Source organism: Chiloscyllium punctatum, chromosome 20 (genome assembly GCF_047496795.1).
Source record: "Chiloscyllium punctatum isolate Juve2018m chromosome 20, sChiPun1.3, whole genome shotgun sequence".
Lineage (NCBI taxonomy): Eukaryota > Metazoa > Chordata > Chondrichthyes > Orectolobiformes > Hemiscylliidae > Chiloscyllium > Chiloscyllium punctatum.
The window spans coordinates 25,266,650-25,286,541 of record NC_092758.1 but is presented as its reverse complement, the minus strand read 5'-3'; the positions used below and the strand labels follow the sequence as shown (position 1 = coordinate 25,286,541).

Here is a 19,892-nt window from a genome sequence, read left to right as displayed (position 1 = left end):
CTGTCTCCTCTCTGCCTTCCTCATCGTCTGCACTCTTCTGCTCTCTTCTGGCATGATTGGTGTCATAACATCACTGAAGGTCTTGTCCAGAAAGATCTCGTTCTCTCGGATGAGCCTACGGTCTTCGAGTTCTTTCGTCAGTGCTGCAATATGCTCGGTCAATTGCTGAATCTGCGCACACTTTCCACACATATACGAGCCAGACACACCAGAGTCGTTGACCTGCCACATCAAACACGTAGCGCACTGAACCAGCTGAGCAGTCAAGTCTTCACCCTCTTCAACTGTGGCGTAATCTCTTTACTCAACCTCCTTATCAAAATTCCTGAGCTGAAGCCTCACTCTTCGATCTAAACTTCCTTAGACCCTCTTCCTATGGCAAGTCTGTGGACTCTTAATTAAGGTTAGAGGAGGAGAGAGGGAGGGAGACCCTACTTTGTAGGACCTGGGGTTTAGAACACACCCACTCTAATAACAATCACTTACCTTCCCGACCGGCTTTCCGCTCCGTCTGAACTTCCGCCCAGCTCCCGCCGCTCTCTGCTGCGATTGTAATTTTACATACCTCAACCTGAATGTAATTTTACATACCTTTCGTAATTTTACATACCTCAATCAAATCTCCCCTCAGCATTCTCTGCTCCAAGGAAAATAAACGCAGCTTTTCCAGCCTCTCCTCATAACTGAAACTTTCTATCCCAGGCAACATCTTGGTGGATCTCCTCAGCACCCGTCTCCAGTGCAATCACTTTTTGTAATCTGACAGTCAGAACTGCACATGGTATTCCACCTGTGAATGAATATTTCTTAAAATTGTCACAAGAGTTCCTTGCTCCTATATTTCACACCCTGACTCTTAAAGGCAAGCATCCTGTAGGCCTTCTTCACCACCCTGTCTACCTGTCCTAACATCTTCAGGGATCTGTGAAAATGTAGATCAAGGTGCTTTTGATCCTTAACACTACCTAAGGACACACCATTTATTGTAACTGTGTTTCCCAGATCTCCCAAAATGCATCTCCTTCCCATCAACAACATCAATAATTTGCATGTCATCTGCAAACTTACTAGCTATAACTTCTACATTCACATCCAAGTCATTAATGGACATAACAAAGTGCAAAGGTCCCGGCACCAATTCCCGGAGCATACTTCTGGTCACAGGCTTCCAATCACAAAAACAACCCCAACCATCACCGTTTGCATCCTATTTATAAGACAGTTTTGGATCCAGTTTGCCAACTTGCCTTCAACAGCCTTCCATGTGGGATCTTCTCAAAGGCCTTATAAACCATAGAAACCATATCAACTGCACCACCTCATCAATATATTTAGTCATCTTTTCAAAACACAGTTGAATTAGTCACACAGAATCTCCCTCTGATAAATCTGTGCTGACTATCCCTGGTCAATTCTTCCTTTTCCAAATATTGATTAATGCTGTCCTTTAGATTTTTTTCAAATACTTCCCTCCCACTGATATCATACTAAATCATCTGGTCTATCCTTGCTGTCTTACTTGAATAACAGAACCACATTAGCTATCCTCCAATCATTTCATATTTCATCTATGACCAGCGAAGTATTAAATATTCTGGGACCCAGCAATCTCTTCCCTTGCCTCTCATAGCAGCTTGGGATACATCTCATCAGGCCTTGTGGATTTATGTACCTGTATGCCCATTAAAACATCTCATACCTCCTCCTTATTAATCTTAACAAGTTCTAGATCCAACTGAAATCCCTAGTTTCTCCTATGTGAATACAGATGAAATGTATTCATTGATGACCTTATCCACATCCACTGGCTCCATGCACACATTGACTCTTTGGTCTCTAATGGGTTCAACTCTTTCCCACTTACTATAAATATACTTATAAAAAGCTTTGGGGTTTTCCTTGATCTCATCAGCCAAAGAAATCTCTTGGTTCCTCATTGCCCTCCAACTTTTATTTTTAAGCAACGTCCTACATTCTCTATACTTCCCTGTTTTTAATGCATTATACCTGGCATAAGCTTCCTTTTTTTTAATCAAATTCTCAATATCCCTTCACATCCAGGGATCTCTAGACTTACTGCCATTGCCCTGAACAGGAACACACTGACATTGAATTCTCAGGGCCATTACACTATTATTACGACCGCAATTATACTATTTTTAAAAGACTTCCATGTTCCAAATGTAGACGTATCTGCAAGTAGCTGCTCCCAGTTTATGATTGCCAGATCCTGTGTAATTATATTGAAATGGCCTTCCCCTGGTTTACATGCTTAACTTCTGCATTATCCTTATCCCTTTCCACAACGACTTTGAAACTTAGAATTATGGTCAGTATCCCCAAAATGCTTGTCCACTGAAACTTCAACCACCTGCCCAGTTTCATTCTCTAAGGTTAGATTAAGCACTGCCTCACCTCTAATAGGATATCTACATACTGGCTCAAAAAGATCTCCTGGATATCCTTTAAAAATTCCACCCTATCTAATCCCAATTAATGTTAGCAAAACTGAAGTCCTCAACAACTGTAACCCTGTTTCTTTCACTTCTTTCTGTGATTTGCCAACATATCTGCTCCTCTCTTCCCTGTGATTGCTAAGGGGCTGATGGTACAATCCCAGTGCATAATTGCAGCTTTTTTTATTTCTGAGATCAACCCAGATGGCTTGATTTGAAGACTCTACTATGATGTCCTGCCTCATAACTGCAGTGATGGCTTCCCATACCAATAGTACAATGTCCCCACCTCTCCTATTTCTCATTATACCTGAACCTTCTATATTCTGAAATGCTGAGGTGCCAGTCCTGTCCTTCCTTTAATCATGTCTCAGTGGTTGCAACAATATCATATTCCTACAAGATCAATGGTCTAAGTTCAAATGCATTATCGGTCAAAGCTCCTTGCATTAAGATATCTTTCTTGATCTCCCCTCTGGCTTATTCTGCCCATGTCTTCTCCACCTACTGGACTGTCCTAGTGTTTCTCTTACATCTGATTGGACCTTGCTCCCAACTTTGCACCTACCCTGTGCCCATTCCCCTATTAGATCAATTACAAACCTCCCCGACTGCACAAGCAAATCTTCCGGCAAGATATTGGACCCATTCCAGTTTGGGTGCAACGTGAAACTCCAGGTTTATTGGAGTAAAAGCTGCAGCTCATACACATTACAGCCTCAGCATGCTGGTGGTGGAGAGGGAGAAGACTCATGGCAATGGCATTGATCAAGCAAGTGGGTCTATCCTTTGTTGCTTATATCATGAAATATCTTGTTCTGTTTTATTTAATTTCTTCCTCAATTCCCAATATTTGCTCTTTCATCTTTTAAATATGACCATACCCCAGAACCATTCCCTGAAAGAAAGAACAATCTTTGAACAAAGGGGTGGCAGAGTGGCACAGTGGTTAGCACTGCTGCCTCATTACACCAGGGACCTGACTTCAATTCCAGCCTTGGGAGACTGTCTGTGTGGGTTTCCTTTGGGTGCTCCGGTTTCCTCCCACAATCCAAAGATGTGCAGGCTAGGTGATTTGGCCATGCTAAGTTGCACATAGTGTTCAGCGATGTGTAGGTTAGTTGCATTAGTCAGGGGTAAATGTAGGGGAATGGGTCTGGGTGGGTTACTGTTCGGAGAGTCGGTGTGGACTTGTTGGGCCGAAGGGCCTGTTCCCACACTGTAGGGATTTTTCTTCTATCTTTTCCAGGCCTCTGCAAATCCCACTGCAACTTGGAATTACAAGGTGTGCAACAATAGGTTGTGTGGCTTTCCTTATTAGATTCCACTTTTTCCATTCCTTCCAGTCTAAGACATGACTATCTGAACTTCAATTAGTGCATTCTTCACAATGGCAAATCAAGTTGTGGAGCTGCCTATAATGGAATTCTACCTGTCAGCTAGTATCATATGATACATTAATTATCAAGTGGTTAGTCCATTGATTTCTTCTTAGACCAGCTGTTTAGGATTAGGCTCCTTAGAGTGAAAACACTGAGAAAAAGCTGCCTTATTTGCACACTATGCCAGAGACTAACAAAACCAGGAGAAATTTACATTGAAAAAAAGGAGAGAAAATTAGCTGGCATGAGACTTCAAAACATCAATGAAATTTACTAAATTCTAGTAAACAACAGTTAATACACATCTGTCAATGTTATGAGAACCAGACATTGGGCATCAATGCCAGTATTTTACAGCCAGAGAGTGGCTGCAGACAGCAGAACACTTACCAGGAGGCATCACAGACACTGGACACTCAGGAATGAGAAAATCCAGCACTTGAGAGGTGGCAGCTAGCATTTTATAAAATTCCTTGATGCACATATCTGTCCAAGGTATTATTACCCTTTATGACTTGTATTGCATGGGATACTTTCTCCAGGGAAACAGAGACACCTAGTTTACTTCCTTTCTTTTGCATTTTGCAAGCTTCTATCAATAAGAGGATTTGTGCACCCTCCTACAAAGCACCATGAATTATAATTTGTTCCTTCGAAAACACAGATCACAACATGCGAGGTTTGGCAGGAAAGAGCTTTGAAAATCATGGTCATGCTGGTCACCTCAGGATTCCTAAACCACTGGGGTCCATAGTTTATTTTTGGAATGTTCCTGTTTTAAAACCTCTCAAGAGTGTGGCTTTGAGTTCTTCCTTTGCTCTTACTGAGGGCAGCTAGGGGAGGTTCTTGGGGAGGTGAAATTATCAGGGGAATTCATTCATATACGGTTTATTGCTTTATAGAACCCAATTGGCCATGTTCCTTATCATGTGATGCTTTCCAAAAAATTAAGCCCTACCCCATTTGTACTCAGTCACAAATTTTGGACTGACAGAGATACCATCATTTAAACATGACAAACTAGGTCACCTGTCTGCCATTTCATAAAAGCAAAATGCTGCAATTGCTGAAAATGTGAAATAAAAACAGAAAGTGCTGCAGAAACGCAGCAAGTCAGGCAGTATCTGTGGAGAGAGAAACAGAGTTAACATTTTGAGTTCAATTTGGCTCTTCTTCAGAATTCTTTTTTGCCCTCTCAAGTGGAAGTATAAAATCCCAAGTGATGATTCTGAAGATGAATAGTGGAGCTCTCCTCATACTTTGCCCAGTATATTTGACAACTGAAATAAGTTACTTGAATATTATATTATTAGTGCTTGTGGGAGCCTGCTGTGTACAATTTGCTTGCCACAATTCCTACATTTTAAAAGTATTTTGCTTGCTGCAAAGATTTTTAGCACACCACGAGGCTATGAAAGGTGCCATTTAATATATGTTTTTCTTTTAACACAAACTTTGCAAAGTTTCTAGAAATTACATTGGCAAAAATAAACTCTTTAGAAGAAAATTAAGTTGCAAAGCAGAATGGTATTTGACTGTGTCCTCCAACATCAGTACTTCAGAATAATGCTGCTTCTACTCCAGAAATTATGGTAAGTATGAACTCATCTTTGTATTTAAAAAAACACTAAAATGGGTTAGCTATGCAAAAAGCAGAACTCCTGTCCTATGTCAATGTAATACTTTATGAAAAACTGTTTGAAATCATTTTAAGACTTATTAAAATCTGCTTGTGTAAATGTTTGTCTTTTGTAACTTTTCTTTTTGAAATGCAAGTGTATAGTAAGTGGCAGCTGTGTTGCAAGATTGTGTTTGGTTGTGCGAGGAGAGGAGGGGGCACCCCAATGGATTGCTGTTTCCTTTCCAGTCTGGCCTGACCCCAAGGCACTGGAGGGGAGGTTTCTGCAGAAGGGTGTCAGCAGATTACTAACAACTTCTTTCCACATCAGGAAATGGTTTGACCCAGGCTGTTTGTTCCAAACTGGCTCTTTTTTGCAGGCTGCAGATTCTGTATCTGGTGGTGTCTCTAGTGGAGTTTCTTTCGCTCTGTATCATCCAGACCTTTAATGGAACAGAAACACTTTCTGAGTGGGGAGAATTCAGCTGTGTGACTAGGAGGGAATGGCTCATCATTCCAAATCTCCGTTAAGACGCTCCTTCAGCGAACATATTAAAGATTCTACCAACAAAGCATGGAATATAATCTGGAAAAATACAAGGGAGAAAAGACTTTCAGGTCAGTGCATCTTTTTGTACTATTTCTAGTGATCTATGCCTGATCTATAAGCTCATTGTTCACTATCTAACAGTAATATTGATTATATGACAGACTGTATTATGTTCAAGTCTCAGCTCACTTCCTAACATTGACTTAACTGAGAAAATAGAGTGAGCATGTTAGCTCAGTAGCTACTTCCCCACTTTGTCATTGGTGCCTTTCAATGTATTGAAAGCTCCACTGAGAAAATAACCTGCAAAGAAATCTTACCTAAGCCTTTCTCTTGTATTATTGAATACCAAGGGATAGTCAAGTCACGAGATATACATGAGTCAAACACTGAGAGCTCATGACGTGCAGTCAACCTTCAGGTGACATTGCTGCATCTGTATGTTCAAGCACAATGTCAGCTGATTTTGATAACCACAAGAAAGAGTGAAAGGAAAAGGTAAAGTCTAAACTTGTTAGTTTGCTAACCTGCACATGAAGGCTTGCTCACCTCCACAAGTTAAATGTTAAATGTTCAGAATGTGTGGATGATTACAGATTCAGCACCTTCACGTTTCCTCTCTTCCTCCTATAAATAAAAATGCTTCTGGTACCCATGGCAGATGTTGTACAGCTTTTCTTTTTACCCCTTTATAAACTGGACTTTTAATTATTCGAAACCTCATTTCTGAGAAATTGTCACTCCACTAGTTTTTAACTATGAGTACTGTTATCTGAATGTGGACAAGACTAAAATCAATACAGCATAAATTTCACAATATTTGTATTTCAATAAAAGCATTATCCATTCCTATGATATTTTACTATAGTAAGAATGATTCAGTGAGTTTATCCAATGAGTATAGAACAAGAACATTTCAAGTTCAATTCAAGATTGTTTTTATATCCAGAAGTGCTCTTACACACAGCTAAATGATTTTTATTCCCCATTGCCAAACCATCTATTGTATCTTCTTTCATCTATTAACTACTGCCAGTAAATCATCATTGTTTTCAATTGAATAACTTAATTGCAAAACCTGTTAAGAGGGTTGGTTAGCTGAGTTGACTGGACAGCTGGTTTGCAATGCAGAGTGATGCCAACAATGTGGGATCAATTCCTGCACTAGCTGACATTACTATAAAGGATTCTCCTTCTCAAACCTCTCCCTCACCTGAGGCATGGTGACCCTCAGGTTAAACCGCCATCAGTTCTCTCTCTCTAATGGGTAAGTGCTGATAACAAAAAATAAAGCCCAGTAAGAGCAATTCAAACCATCAAAGGTGAGACAGCATGGTGGCTCAGTAGTTAGCACTGTTCCCTCACAGCACCAGGGACCCTGCTTTGATTCCCCCCTCAGGTGACCGTCTGTGTGGAGTTTGCATATTCTCCTATATGGCTGTATGGTTTTCCTCCCATAGTCCAAAGATGTGCAGGTTAGGTGGATTGGCCATGCTAACTTTCCCATAGCATTCAGGGATGGCTAGGTGGATAAGCCATAGGAAACATGGGGTTACAGGGATAGGTTAGGGGTTTAGGTCTGGGTGGGATGCTGTTCAGAGGGTCAGTGTGGACTAGATGGGCCAAATGGCCTGTTTCCACACTGTTGGGATTCTACCTGAGGGAGATATAGGAGGGGGAGGTGGATATAACAAACTGAAGTTTGTTAGGGAACATTTCTGATGAATAGCTTATACTCGAAACGTCAACTGTCTTGCTCCTCGGATGCTGCCTGATTTGCTGTACTTTTCCCGCTGCACACATTTTGACTCTGAATTTAAAATCTGTACAAAATTAGCTGATCTCAATCAGATGAGAGTAGGATCATTATAACTGCCTCAATGCCTTTAAGTTTTCTATGCAGTAATACCTGATAGAAATACATATATGGTCATCGGGTGAGGAAAGGATCAGACTTGGGTCTGATAATGCCCAGGACCCAATAGAAAGCTGACCTATACTGTCAAAGCTCCCCCATTAAGAATAATCACTACAGAAAGGTGCCAGTGAAACCTACTGCAAGAGTGAATGCCTTATGAATGTTGTATTAATACCCACATAGTGAACAGAATGTTAATACCCACACAGAAAGATTCCGCAATTAGAAAACAAATTAAACCACCAGATAACCTATTTTTGATGGTGTGAGAAAATGGAGGCTTGTTGGCCAGGATTCATGTAAATCTTCACTCTTCTTTAAATACTGTCATACATCCACCAGTGCACACAGAGAGGCTGAAAGACTCACCAAAATGCTGGTACCTCCAGCATTGCAACAGTCCCTTTGTAAAGGACTGAAATGTAAGCTTAGGTTATAAGCCAAAATCTGTCCTGGAAGTTATAGAAAGTATAAATCAATATCTGGGAATGAATTACAGGCTGTAGTCCAACCAAGATATTCAGTCTGTTTACGTATTTTAAAAAATGTTACCCAGAACTGAGCATACTGCTGCCTAATTGAGAGATTCAGATCATTTTTGTGTATAATGATGTGTATGTAGGAGTAAGTAACAGGCTCTAATCTAATTACAGTGCTCAAATAATATTATAAACTATGGAAACAGTGCAGGAGGGATGTATGGTCATTCTCGGAGTCTTTTAAATTAGATTGCTGCCTTCAGTTCCTGGCAAAGCTGCATATCTTTTCAGATTCAGACAGATATCTCATTTTTGAGTTTGAAAGTACATCTTTGTGATTCAGGACACTATACAGAAAGACCAGCAGTGTTTTATTTCAGTTTTTAAACAGTTAATTACAGCAATATTTTATGTCAGAAATACATTTCGTATGTGTGATTACTTTCTAGCTTAGTGCAGTTACATAGTATGTTGGAGCAATGCCACATGTGAACTGTACTCAGGCCCAGATGCGTAAATTCCCTCAGTCAGATATCAATCTTCATCATGCTGTTGTGGGAAGGTGCCAAACAGAGGTCAGGAGTTTCTTTCTTCACAGAGGGAAGGAGACAATCTATATTTATATAAAGCCTTTGAAGTAGTAAAACATCTCATGGTGCTTAAAGAAAAAACGTCAGACACTGAGCCTTTGCAGATGGATTAGGAGACATGACTGAAGACTTGATCAAAGTCATGCATTTTGAGAAGTTTTCAAAGGAGACAGGAGATAGAAAGACAGAGGAATTTGAAGAGGGAGTTGGAAAGATGAAGGCAGAGGCACCTGAAGTTTCTGCCACTGAGTAGAGTGGAAATAGAGAGTGGAATGCACAGATTGTCAGAGTGAGAGTACTGAAGGACATCAGATAACATTTAAGGCTGATGCGTCTTACATTGGCATGTGAGACAATTTATAAAATTATACATGGTGACAAGGATTTTAAATGTTATAAATTGTGGAAGAGGAGTTAATGCTGAAGAAGGATCACTGGATCTGAATAGTTAACTCTGCTTTCTCTCCACAGAAGCTGCCAGACCAGCTGAGCTTCCTCAGCAATTTCTGTGGCTGTTATCCTGCTGCTTTTCCCCCTAAGGCTGTGCAGCAGCTGATAGTGGTTGCAATTGTTGCTGTTCTTCTGCAGCAGTTCCTTTACGATTGCAGAATAGCAAGAAGGTCTGCGAGATTGACATGAGCCATGCTTCCCCAGCTTACAGCAGATCTGTGAGAACAGTCTCAGTCAGAGAGAATACACACAGTCTTAAAGGGATACCTCACCCCTGATATCCTTCCAAACAAAACACCTTACAGAGAGCAGTGCTACACCTGCCCAGGCCCCAGGAGGCATGCACTTTATTTAATTCTGCAATGTTAAGTTTCTTGAGATGAATACTCCTTGCACCAACCTCCAAGGATGATGGAAACCTTTATCAATGTCCCTTCTCATACACAGTAGTAATACTAATCTCATAAGGTAGTCGAAGAAATGTGACTTTCAAATGAAGCAGTTGCTAGAAGCCTTCCCCCAGCACACTGCCCTCACCACACACACCTACCACAAGATATTGGTCCTTATAGCATTTGTCTAGTGTGTGAAGATTAAGCAGCTGCAGTGTTATGGTTTATAGTTTGAGATTGTGCGCCTTGACCAAAAGTGGAGATGAGGTTTCTATTGAATGTGCTTTGCTCCATTGACTCTTATTGACCTCCTCTGCTGGGGCATAATGTACTCTCAATCAGTCCATGATGAGATGAGGTCAAAATTGGATGGCCTTAGAAATGTTGTCGTTATGCTTAAACATGACCTCACTAAGGCCAAAAATCACATGACACCAGGTTATAGTTCAACAGGTTTATTTGAAAATACTAGCTTTTGGAGCACTGTTCCTAAGGAGTGGCAGTCCAAAAGCTAGTGTTTTCAAGTAAACCCATTGGACTATAACTTGGTGTTGTGTGATTTTTGTCCTTGTCCAACATTGGCACCTCCACATCATGACTTCACTAAGATAGATAGACAGCATTGTGTAATCACTGGATTCATAATAACTGGCATAGCCTTTAGGAGGCTTCACATTCCAAAGCTGAACTCAGCCCCTTTTCAAAAAAAGGTACATATTCCTCCCACATGGCTTTGTTGATATCTAAGCATTTTTGCACAGTTGATTTTAGCATCAATATGGTGAGGTTTAGACTTTGTGTTCAATATAATAACTTACATTATCTGTCTGTGTCTCCCCAAGAAACCACATTATGGTTTAGTTAAATTTCCTCTGGCCGCAGTAATCCTTCATCCTCTTTCTTTTTCGATTTACCCCCTTTACATCACCATTAATGTACCCATTTAAACCAGGTGCCCTGACTATCAAGGTGTTGATGATACTACTGATCCTGCACTCTCTTAGATCAAAGCCAGAGTGACCATGAATGATCTTCATGATATCTCAAGAAAATACACTTGCCATTTTAGGAGGAAGAACTCAATTGAGGAAGTTTATCTCTGTTAAAAGAATATGACATTTGAAGTCTCATCTAATTAACTCATAACATTTGCAATTATTCTCATGTCCACAGGGAGAAAGAATTCACACCCTTGCAGGCTTACCAGCTCTACTATACAACATCTCACATCGTTTTACATTTGGAATTATTTCTAATACTAAAGCATAGAATTATGTTATATCTGATTTGATTAATGAGAATTGAATCACACACCTATTTTCTAGCCTAGTGCAGCCACACTTCAACTAAAGATGTTCACTCCCATTTTGGATTGAGTAGAATATTCAAAATTTGAATCATTTTATGAAGAAAATGTACAGCCTAAAATGCCTGCAAATTTCAATTTTATTTGTTTTTTTTGTTTCCCACAGTCTGCCCACAGCTGTTGTATTTTGAAATTAACTGTCAGTGGAAACAGTACAAAAATGTGGTTTGCTTGTTCGTGTAGCCAATGACCACAGTTTGCATATCCAGCAGTGCTAATATCACAAGATGCATGTGGCCATATGGCTCTTCAAATCTTCCCCAATATTCAATAAAACTATGGGTTTTCTTTGATCACAATTCTAGTTTACCCCTGATCTCCATACCCTTTGACTCTTGTACAGTTCAAAAGTCTGTCTACCTCAGCCTTGAATATACTTGACAATTGAACATCCAATAACCTCTTGTGTGTAGAAGAATAAAAGATCCTCAATGCTCTGAATGAAAAAAAATTGTTATAATCTCAGTCTTTAATGATTAATCCCCTATCCCGAGACTGTGTCCCTGAGTTTCATACTCTTCAGCTTGGAAAAAGAAACTTGCAGCAGCTACCCTGTCAAATCCATTGGAAACTGTTGAGTTGCGATGAGATCACATCTCATTTCTCTAAAACGTCCACAAATTATAGATTCAAATACTGTCATTAGATCAATCTTCACTGTACTGCCTCCAAGTCAAGCATATCTTTCCTTGGATGAGGGATGTTTAAATTATGCACATTATTCCAGAAGTGATCTTACAAAAGTTTGGTACAATTGCAGCAAGATGTATTTACTCTGATATTTTAATACCATTGCCCTGAAGGCCAATATGCCATCTGCCTTCCTAACTGCTTGGTGCACCTCTATGTTAACTTTTTGTAATTCTTTATGAGGACAGCCAAGTCACTCTGAAAGACAGCTTCTCGGTTTCTCACCATACAATGCATTTCTATTCTTCCTTATAAAATGAATAATCTCCCCTTTCCACACATAACATTGCAGTTGAAATAAAAATAAAAACAGAAAATGGAGGCAGTACTCAGCAAGTCAGAGAGCAACTGCAGTCTGAGAAATTGAGATAATATTTCAGTTCAATGACTTTTATTACATTAGCAAGTATGAACTTCAAACTTTGTCACTTTAATTCTGTGACTGACTCCCACTCTGATCTCTTACTACACAGTTCAAATTAAGTTCAACAGAAGCCACCTCAACTTATAATAAGGCACTTTTTCAATAAAGCACTAAATACAGAGTTCAGTAACTCCAGATCACAGTCACTCCTCAAATTTATTGGATAACAACTATTGGTCTCACTGCCTTCAACCATCCCTGACCTGTGTTCCATATTATAGTGACTGGGGAGGTTATCAGGCAGTCACTCACCCTTGGCAATAAACCTCATTCTGCCTCCGCCATATATTATATGTAACAGAGAAGGGAAGAGGCAAAATGGCTGGTGAAATAACTGCACAGAGGCCAGTATCCTGTCACTAAGTCACCCTTTATTTACATGTAGAGAGTCCTTGACACTGATCTCGCTTCCTCAGAGCCAGCTCTCAGAGTGAACAGATGTCTGACACTCCTGTTCTTATCTATCAGCTAGGACTCTCTGATTGGAACAGATTAACAAACACATTCAGGAAACTCACATTCTGTGAGATCCACCTGGTTGACCTCATGACAATCACTACGGCCCTCCCCCACTGAGTCCAAGAACATAGGCCAGTCCTTTTTCTTGGAGCTTCTTCTGGTGTGTTTTAGCACCGGGTTAGGTTCCTCCAACTCTGTCTCTGATACGGGCAGCATGTGACACGTAGAAGTTTATCTCTTGCATCCGGATTGTATCAGAAGAAATTCATTCTCTTCTTCAGGTAGCAAAGGTATCGAGGCGGCGACATCATTGTGTCCATCTCAGATTCCAAAGTGTCCTCAACGCTTAACAGAAAGGGAGAACCCATCGATTCCAGAACAGTTGAAAAGGCTGCAGGGGAGCCAAGTATGTTTTGCTCCCACACTGTTTACAAGTTTGCACCTTTCCTATGGTCCACTTGCTTGTTCAGGACTATCACACCTATTCGAACTTTATACATCACTGGACCTGAGCTCATGTCAACCTTGTAACCATGTGGGGCTATTTCCATGGTTCCTACGCAAAACTTCATCCCCTGAGATCAACAGTCTCTCTCACTTAGCAGAGTCACATATCCAGTATTGGCGTTCCTAATGCCATTTCACCCTTCTCTGTCCTCCACCCCCAACTGACCCCTCCGAACCAGGAAGATCAGATTTAACCTGGCATGGAGTCTTCGACCCATTATCAACGCTGCTGGAGCTACAGCTATCCCTGTAATTTCATGAGTCGTTCTCTAAGGAAATATGAACCAAGACAGTTTGGTATCTAGTGAAGCTGTAGGCTGTATCTTTAAGCCTACCTTCAAAGTTTAGACTGCTCTTTCTGCCAGACCATTGGATGATGGATGGTATAGAGCTGTCCTTATATGATGAATACTATTTGACTTTAAGAAATACTCAAATTCCCGGATAGCAAATGATGTCCCATTGTCCATGACCAATACTTCTGGGAGTCTGTGTGTTGCCAAAGATGCATGCAGTTTTTTTATTGTCATTCCCGTGTTTGAAAAATAAACTCTATGCATGCCCAGTCACTTTGAGTGGATGTCCATAGTGACTAAGAAGATTGAGCCCACAAGAGGACCTGAATAGTCAACATGTAACTGAGTCCAGAGGTTACCCGGCCATCCACGAGTGTGGGGGAGCTGTTGCCAGTAATGTTTGTCCTTGTTGATGTTTCGGGCACTGCCCCACCAACACAGCTATGTCTGCACCCAATTCTGACTACCAGATATAACCTCTCATTAACATCTTCATTTTGAATGACCCTGGCGGATTTCAGCCAGAATCTAGCGGCAACCTTTGTTCAAGACAATCATTCTTGTTCCCCTTAATACAATGCCATTCTCTACTGTGATCTGGTCTGTCCAGATGCAAAAAGGGTTAAATCCTGGTTGTGACGGTCTTTTGATTCCCCCAGTACCACCACCAGTTTCAGTTTTGCTAGGACCGGATCTTCCTGCGTCCAGAGTCTGATAACATCAGCTGTGACTGGTAGTGTGTCCAGAAAATTTAAAACCATTACATACTGTTGTAGTGTCAGTACCATCAGTGGTGTATCTGTAAGTGGGAGGTGGCTCAGTGCATCCACATTTGCTATTTGGTCTCCCATAAGGTATTCCAACTTGTAATTTATATGCCCTTAGAATTAGAACTCACCATGAATGCGCCCTGAAGCTTTGGGTGGTTTTGACTTGTCCACATTAAGTAGACCTAACAGGGGTTTGTGGTCCATTACTATTACAAATTCATGTCTGTAAAGATATTGGCGCAACTTTCTGATTCCAAATATGACCACCAAACCTTCCTTCTCTATCTGGGCGTATTTACACTTTGCAATAGTCAAAGTCATGGCTGCACTATTGGGCATTCCTCTCTGTTGGACCACCAATGGGCTAATACTACCCCGATGCCATATAGGGAGGCATCACATGTCAAAACCAGATTTCACTTGACGATCATAGCTATTTCCTTACTTCTCTGAAAGCTATGGCGTGGCGACACAACCATTTCCAAGGCTGACCTTTTTTAAGTTGATTCAAAAGTGCCAGGATAAAAACCAGGCCATGTGTATGAACGCTGTATAATAATTCACCAACCCAAGGAAAGATTGAAACTCCAGTACAGACATGGGGGCATGGGCACCTTTGACTACTCTCACTTTATCCTTCAACAGATGCAACCCAGTCTTATAATCTCTGTAGTACTGGTTCTGTGATCACTGAAATCTCTATTGGAACCAGGTGATCATTTAACCAGACATTTATTTTAATTGGTTATGATTTGGATGTTGCTAAGTAATTTAACTGTTCCAAACCAGAAGTAGGTGGACTTTCCAGGGTGTGCACTCTCCTGGATATCAATCTAGGAGTTCTCTTACTCCATTTAGGTCTAGTGGGACTATTTTGCTGTCTTGAGTCCACATAACAGCAACAACAACAGTGGCTTGCCAGCTCAGATCTTGGGGAAAATGTTAATCGTTTGGCCGAGGAAGGGTCACCGGACCCAAAAAGGTTAACTGAACGGATTTCTTTTCACAGATGCTGCCAGAGCTGCTGAGCTTTTCCAGCTATTTCTGTTTCTGTGGCTGAGGCTTGACTTTATATTGGGGTTTTGCTGTGGGCTATCCAAGAGTCTCTCTATTTAGGACATGTCCTGACTGTTGCTATGTAATTGTCTTCACTCAACTGGTGATCCCCAGGCTAGGTCAGAGTTGCGAGGGTGTCCATTTCCATCAGAATATCCTGCAACTCACATACCTCATCTGCTGCATTTTTCATTGATCAAGCCAGTCGTAGTATCTGTTTGAAGTCTGGTTGGGCTTCAGGTACTAGGTGCTTTAGCATGATTACATGATTAATCCCAAATCCCAAACTGTCTTTCAGCATCTCATTAAGGGTTAAACCAAAGTCACATTCCTCTGCTAGTCATCTTCGCCTAGTCAAAAATCTCGATACGGATTCCCCTGTTTCTCGAACTGTCGAGTAAAACTGATAGCGTCTCAGAAGTAGAGGAGGTTTGGGTTTGTAACATTTCTTAACAAAATCTGTCAACTCTTGAAAGGTTTTAGTATCTGGTGCCTCAGGAAATGTTAGGTTCTTAATAACCAAAAAAGCAGAGAGTCCACAAGTTGTCAGGAGAATTACTTGTTGTTGTTGTTGTTGTTATTCATCTGCCCCCATGCCATTTGCCCAGAAACCAATAATGCATTTTTTCCATAAACTAGGCCCAATCTTCAACTTCAGGACTGAATGAGTCAAGCTTCCCAAATAACAGTATGATGTCAAAAATGCTTACACACAATTCAAAGACCACTGCTGCGAGCAAATTTTTTCAGGAGCGTGCTTTTCTCTCGCCACCACTGAACTAACTCCACAGAGGCCGGTATCCCATCACAAAGTCATCCTTCTTTTACAGATAGTCTTCCTCTTGGACAATTTGGATGGCCAGTTTCTCTCAATGGCAGGACTTTCTCCCAGATTTAGATTTAGATTTAGATTACTTACAGTGTGGAAACAGGCCCTTCGGCCCAACAAGTCCACACCGCCCCGCCGAAGCGTAACCCACCCATACCCCTACATCTACATCTACCCCTTACCTAACACTACGGGCAATTTAGCATGGCCAATTCACCTGACCTGCACATTTTTGGACTGTGGGAGGAAACCGGAGCACCCGGAGGAAACCCACGCAGACACGGGGAGAACGTGCAAACTCCACACAGTCAGTCGCCTGAGGCGGGAATTGAACCCGGGTCTCCGGCGCTGCGAGGCAGCAGTGCTAACCACTGTGCCACCGTGCCGCCCGGATGAGATGGAGCTCCCTCTCTGTCTCAGTTGAGACTGCTCTCAGAGTATCATCACTGCAGGGCAGATGGAAACCGAGTTAGTGGACTCAACACCAATGTTTCCCTGGGGAATGGGAAATATGCTGCCAGACCCATTGAACAATTCCAGCTTCATCTCATTTTTAAGGAAAAGCCACACGTTAATTTTGGGGGTTGGGAAGGTTCTGTTTTCATATAGGCTTTCCAACTGGTTTTCCATAACTTTGGCAGAAAAATCACAGAAACACTACAAAAAGAGACACAAGGACTACTAGTGTCAATTTTCCAGAATGTGTCTTCCACTGGAGGTATGCCAAATGTGTCAGAGACTGAGAGTTTGTCCCCTTCTCTTGTCTCTCTCAAACGATTCCCGAGAATTTGACCAATTTCAACAAAAGCCACATGCCAATGTCTTCTTTAAAAAAATTCACATCTACCGATGGAGCTTTTATCCATTTCCAGTTTTTTCAGGTGAATTGGAGAGGAGGTAGTTCTGGGAAGATTTCAACAGCTAGAAATGTTGCCCCCAACTTATATGGGATGTGATCTTGCTGAATGCTAATACAGAAAAGATTTTTGTTCAAATTTAAGCTTCAGTATGTTGGCTCTCCTAATGCAGAAAAAGGTCACATTCAATGATTTCCAGATGGTTGGGAATGTCCCAAAGTTAAACATAGCCAGGACAAGACAGGGGGTGTGAAACAACATCCTCTATTCATTTATTTGTTTTGGGATTTTTGATCTTAGGGCTGATGCAAGAGTGATGATATGGTCATTATTCCAATGAAGTAGTTTCTGACTTTCTCTGTTTTAATTTTTGTTTTTAAAAATGAATGTTCCAAAAGCATATGGTTCAGTCATGGAAAATTCATATTAAATTATCTTGTAATGATTGTTGTTGGAAGCTACGTCCTGGGTGGAGCATTAATGATAACTCAATAATAAATCAAGGATAAATTATGGATTCAGAAGATATAAAACAGAATTCAACTCCTAAACACCCTACAAGTACTCAATGCACAAATTTCAAGATTCCTTCCAAATGTTCCAGAATTTTACTAGTTCCCTGAATTTGTCAGATTATTTTTTCTTCACAGTGCTGCCTGCTGCTTTAGCACAGCCAGCATTAAAAAAGCAATTTATTTGGTGAGTGAGAGATCAGTTAGACAAGAAAGCATCATTATTTCCAAGCTACAGGCAAACAGTTGGGTAATTTTTGCAATGAGAGCAGACAGTTCGCATCAGAATCTGTCACTTTGCAAACAAAGTAAGAATGGTTTATGAAGGTCGTGCCCCTGTGAACTGCCTTGCTTCACCTGGCAATTTTCATTTGCATTCTGAGTGCTGTTGCTGTTCTCCTTCACTCATTCTCATCAAAAACCTCTAAATATTCAATTGGATCCTTAATAGCTAAATGTTTCATCGAGAATCTGCCCACATTGACCATGATCTGTTTGTACTTTTTTTGGACTGATGCATTAGTCTGCATTGATTTGAGCACAGAAATGAATGGTTGTGTAGTTTCAAATGCTCTACTTTGAAAGGAAAGATAATTTGTTGGAAGGTTGGTGAGGATCTGATGTCACTTGTTAACAGGACATTCATTATAGTGATAACATTCATAATGACTGCCACAATGGTCTGAGCAAGCCTTAAGTGGACCTTTCAGTAACAAAATAAACTGCCATTGCTGGAAATCAAGAACATAACCAGAAAATATTGGGGAAGGAGAAACAAGTTAGTCAGCTCCATAATAAGAAAAGATACATTATGATATTTTGTATGAATAACCCTTTGTTGAACTGGCCTGATGAATAATCACAAGCTCAAACACCATAATCTATCCTTTCTCATAGTAAGTGTGCACAACATTGTTGCACTATTCCAATGGAATTTAAAAAATTGCATTAAAAATAACCAATTTCATGTTACTATAAAACATTTACCACGTGTCAGATAAAACATCCATTGCCATTTCTGTTAATATGGTAACTTTCAAAATTCTTCTAAAGGTCAGAAACTCAGCCACTGTATATTTGGAATAAAAAACAGAAATTGCTGGAAAAGCTCAGCAGGTCTGGCAGCATCCGTGGAGAGAAAGAGTTAATGTTTCCGGTCCAGTGAAGGGTCATTCGACCCAAAACGTTAACTCTGACTTGTCTCCACAGATGCTGCCAAACCTGCTGAGCTTTTCCAGCAATTTCTGGTTTTGTTTCTGATTTACAGCATCTGCAGTTTTTTTCAGTTATCATAGTACATTTCTGCATTATACTTTGCACTGAAATAAATGCATTTCTCAGGTACATTTCAATAATGACCTTCAATGACAAGGTGTTTCTTTTCCTTGGGAAGTTTGCCAACATTAAGGGTGTTTTAGATTGTAAAGAAGTTTGAATAATTAAGGCTAGAAGATGAACACTAATTCAATGAAGAATGGAGGATTGAATGCTAGGAGTCATAATCGGGCAGGCCTAAAAATGAGTCAATCTGCTGAAGTTCTAAAGCATGTGAAAAAAATGGAAGAAGCATACAATAAACCCTGCTAAATGATTCCACAACCAAAGAATTACAACTAAACTCTGTAACGCTGCCATATACAATCATGAATGGTTGTGGACAATTAAATAACTAACATGAGGTGCAATTTCCACAAATATCGCCATCCTCAATGACGAGCGACCCAGTACAAGATAAGGTTGAGTATTTGCATTCATCTTTAACTAGAAGTGCCAGTGAAGTTGATGATTATCAGATCAAGTCCCCAGGTCCTGATGGATTTCATCTTAGGATCTTAAAGTAGCATTGGTTTTCACTTTCCAAAAAATCACTAGATTCAAGGAAGATGCCTTTAGTTTGGAGAATAACTCATGTAACTCCTTTAATTTAAAAAAAGGAGCAGAAAGGAGACCAGTTAGCTTAACATCTATCCTATGGAAAACATTAGAAGCTATAACAGATATGAAAAGACACTTAGATAAATTCAAGGCAATCAGGCAGAGCCAATGTAGTTTTGTCAAAGGGAAATCATGAATGACTCATTTATTGGAGTCCTTTGAAGAATTAACTCATGCTGTGGTTAAAGGTAAATCAGTAGACATATTGTATTTCAGTTTCCAAAAGACGTATGGTAAAATATTACTGTAGAAATTAATAGCATATGGTGGAGAGGTAAAGTATTGGTGTGGATAGAAGATTGGCTTGACCACCAGAAAGCAGAATAGAAATAAATGGTATTTTTCAGATTAGGTTA

General features: G+C 40.5%; 1 protein-coding gene across 2 annotated transcripts in view; it reads left to right on the top strand.

Annotated features, from left to right (window-relative positions):
• The first annotated feature begins 5,806 nt into the window (after window positions 1-5,806).
• The window catches only part of LOC140491970 (rho GTPase-activating protein 7), a 186,437-nt gene continuing 172,351 nt past the window's right edge, over window positions 5,807-19,892 (top strand). The window contains exon 1 of one of the 2 annotated variants that reach the window (XM_072590511.1): window positions 5,807-6,074. In XM_072590511.1, coding sequence (XP_072446612.1) covers window positions 5,960-6,074 — 115 coding nt within the window. In that variant the 5' untranslated portion in view covers window positions 5,807-5,959. The remainder of the gene's footprint in view (window positions 6,075-19,892) is intronic. The other variant, XM_072590514.1, reaches the window with a different exon arrangement.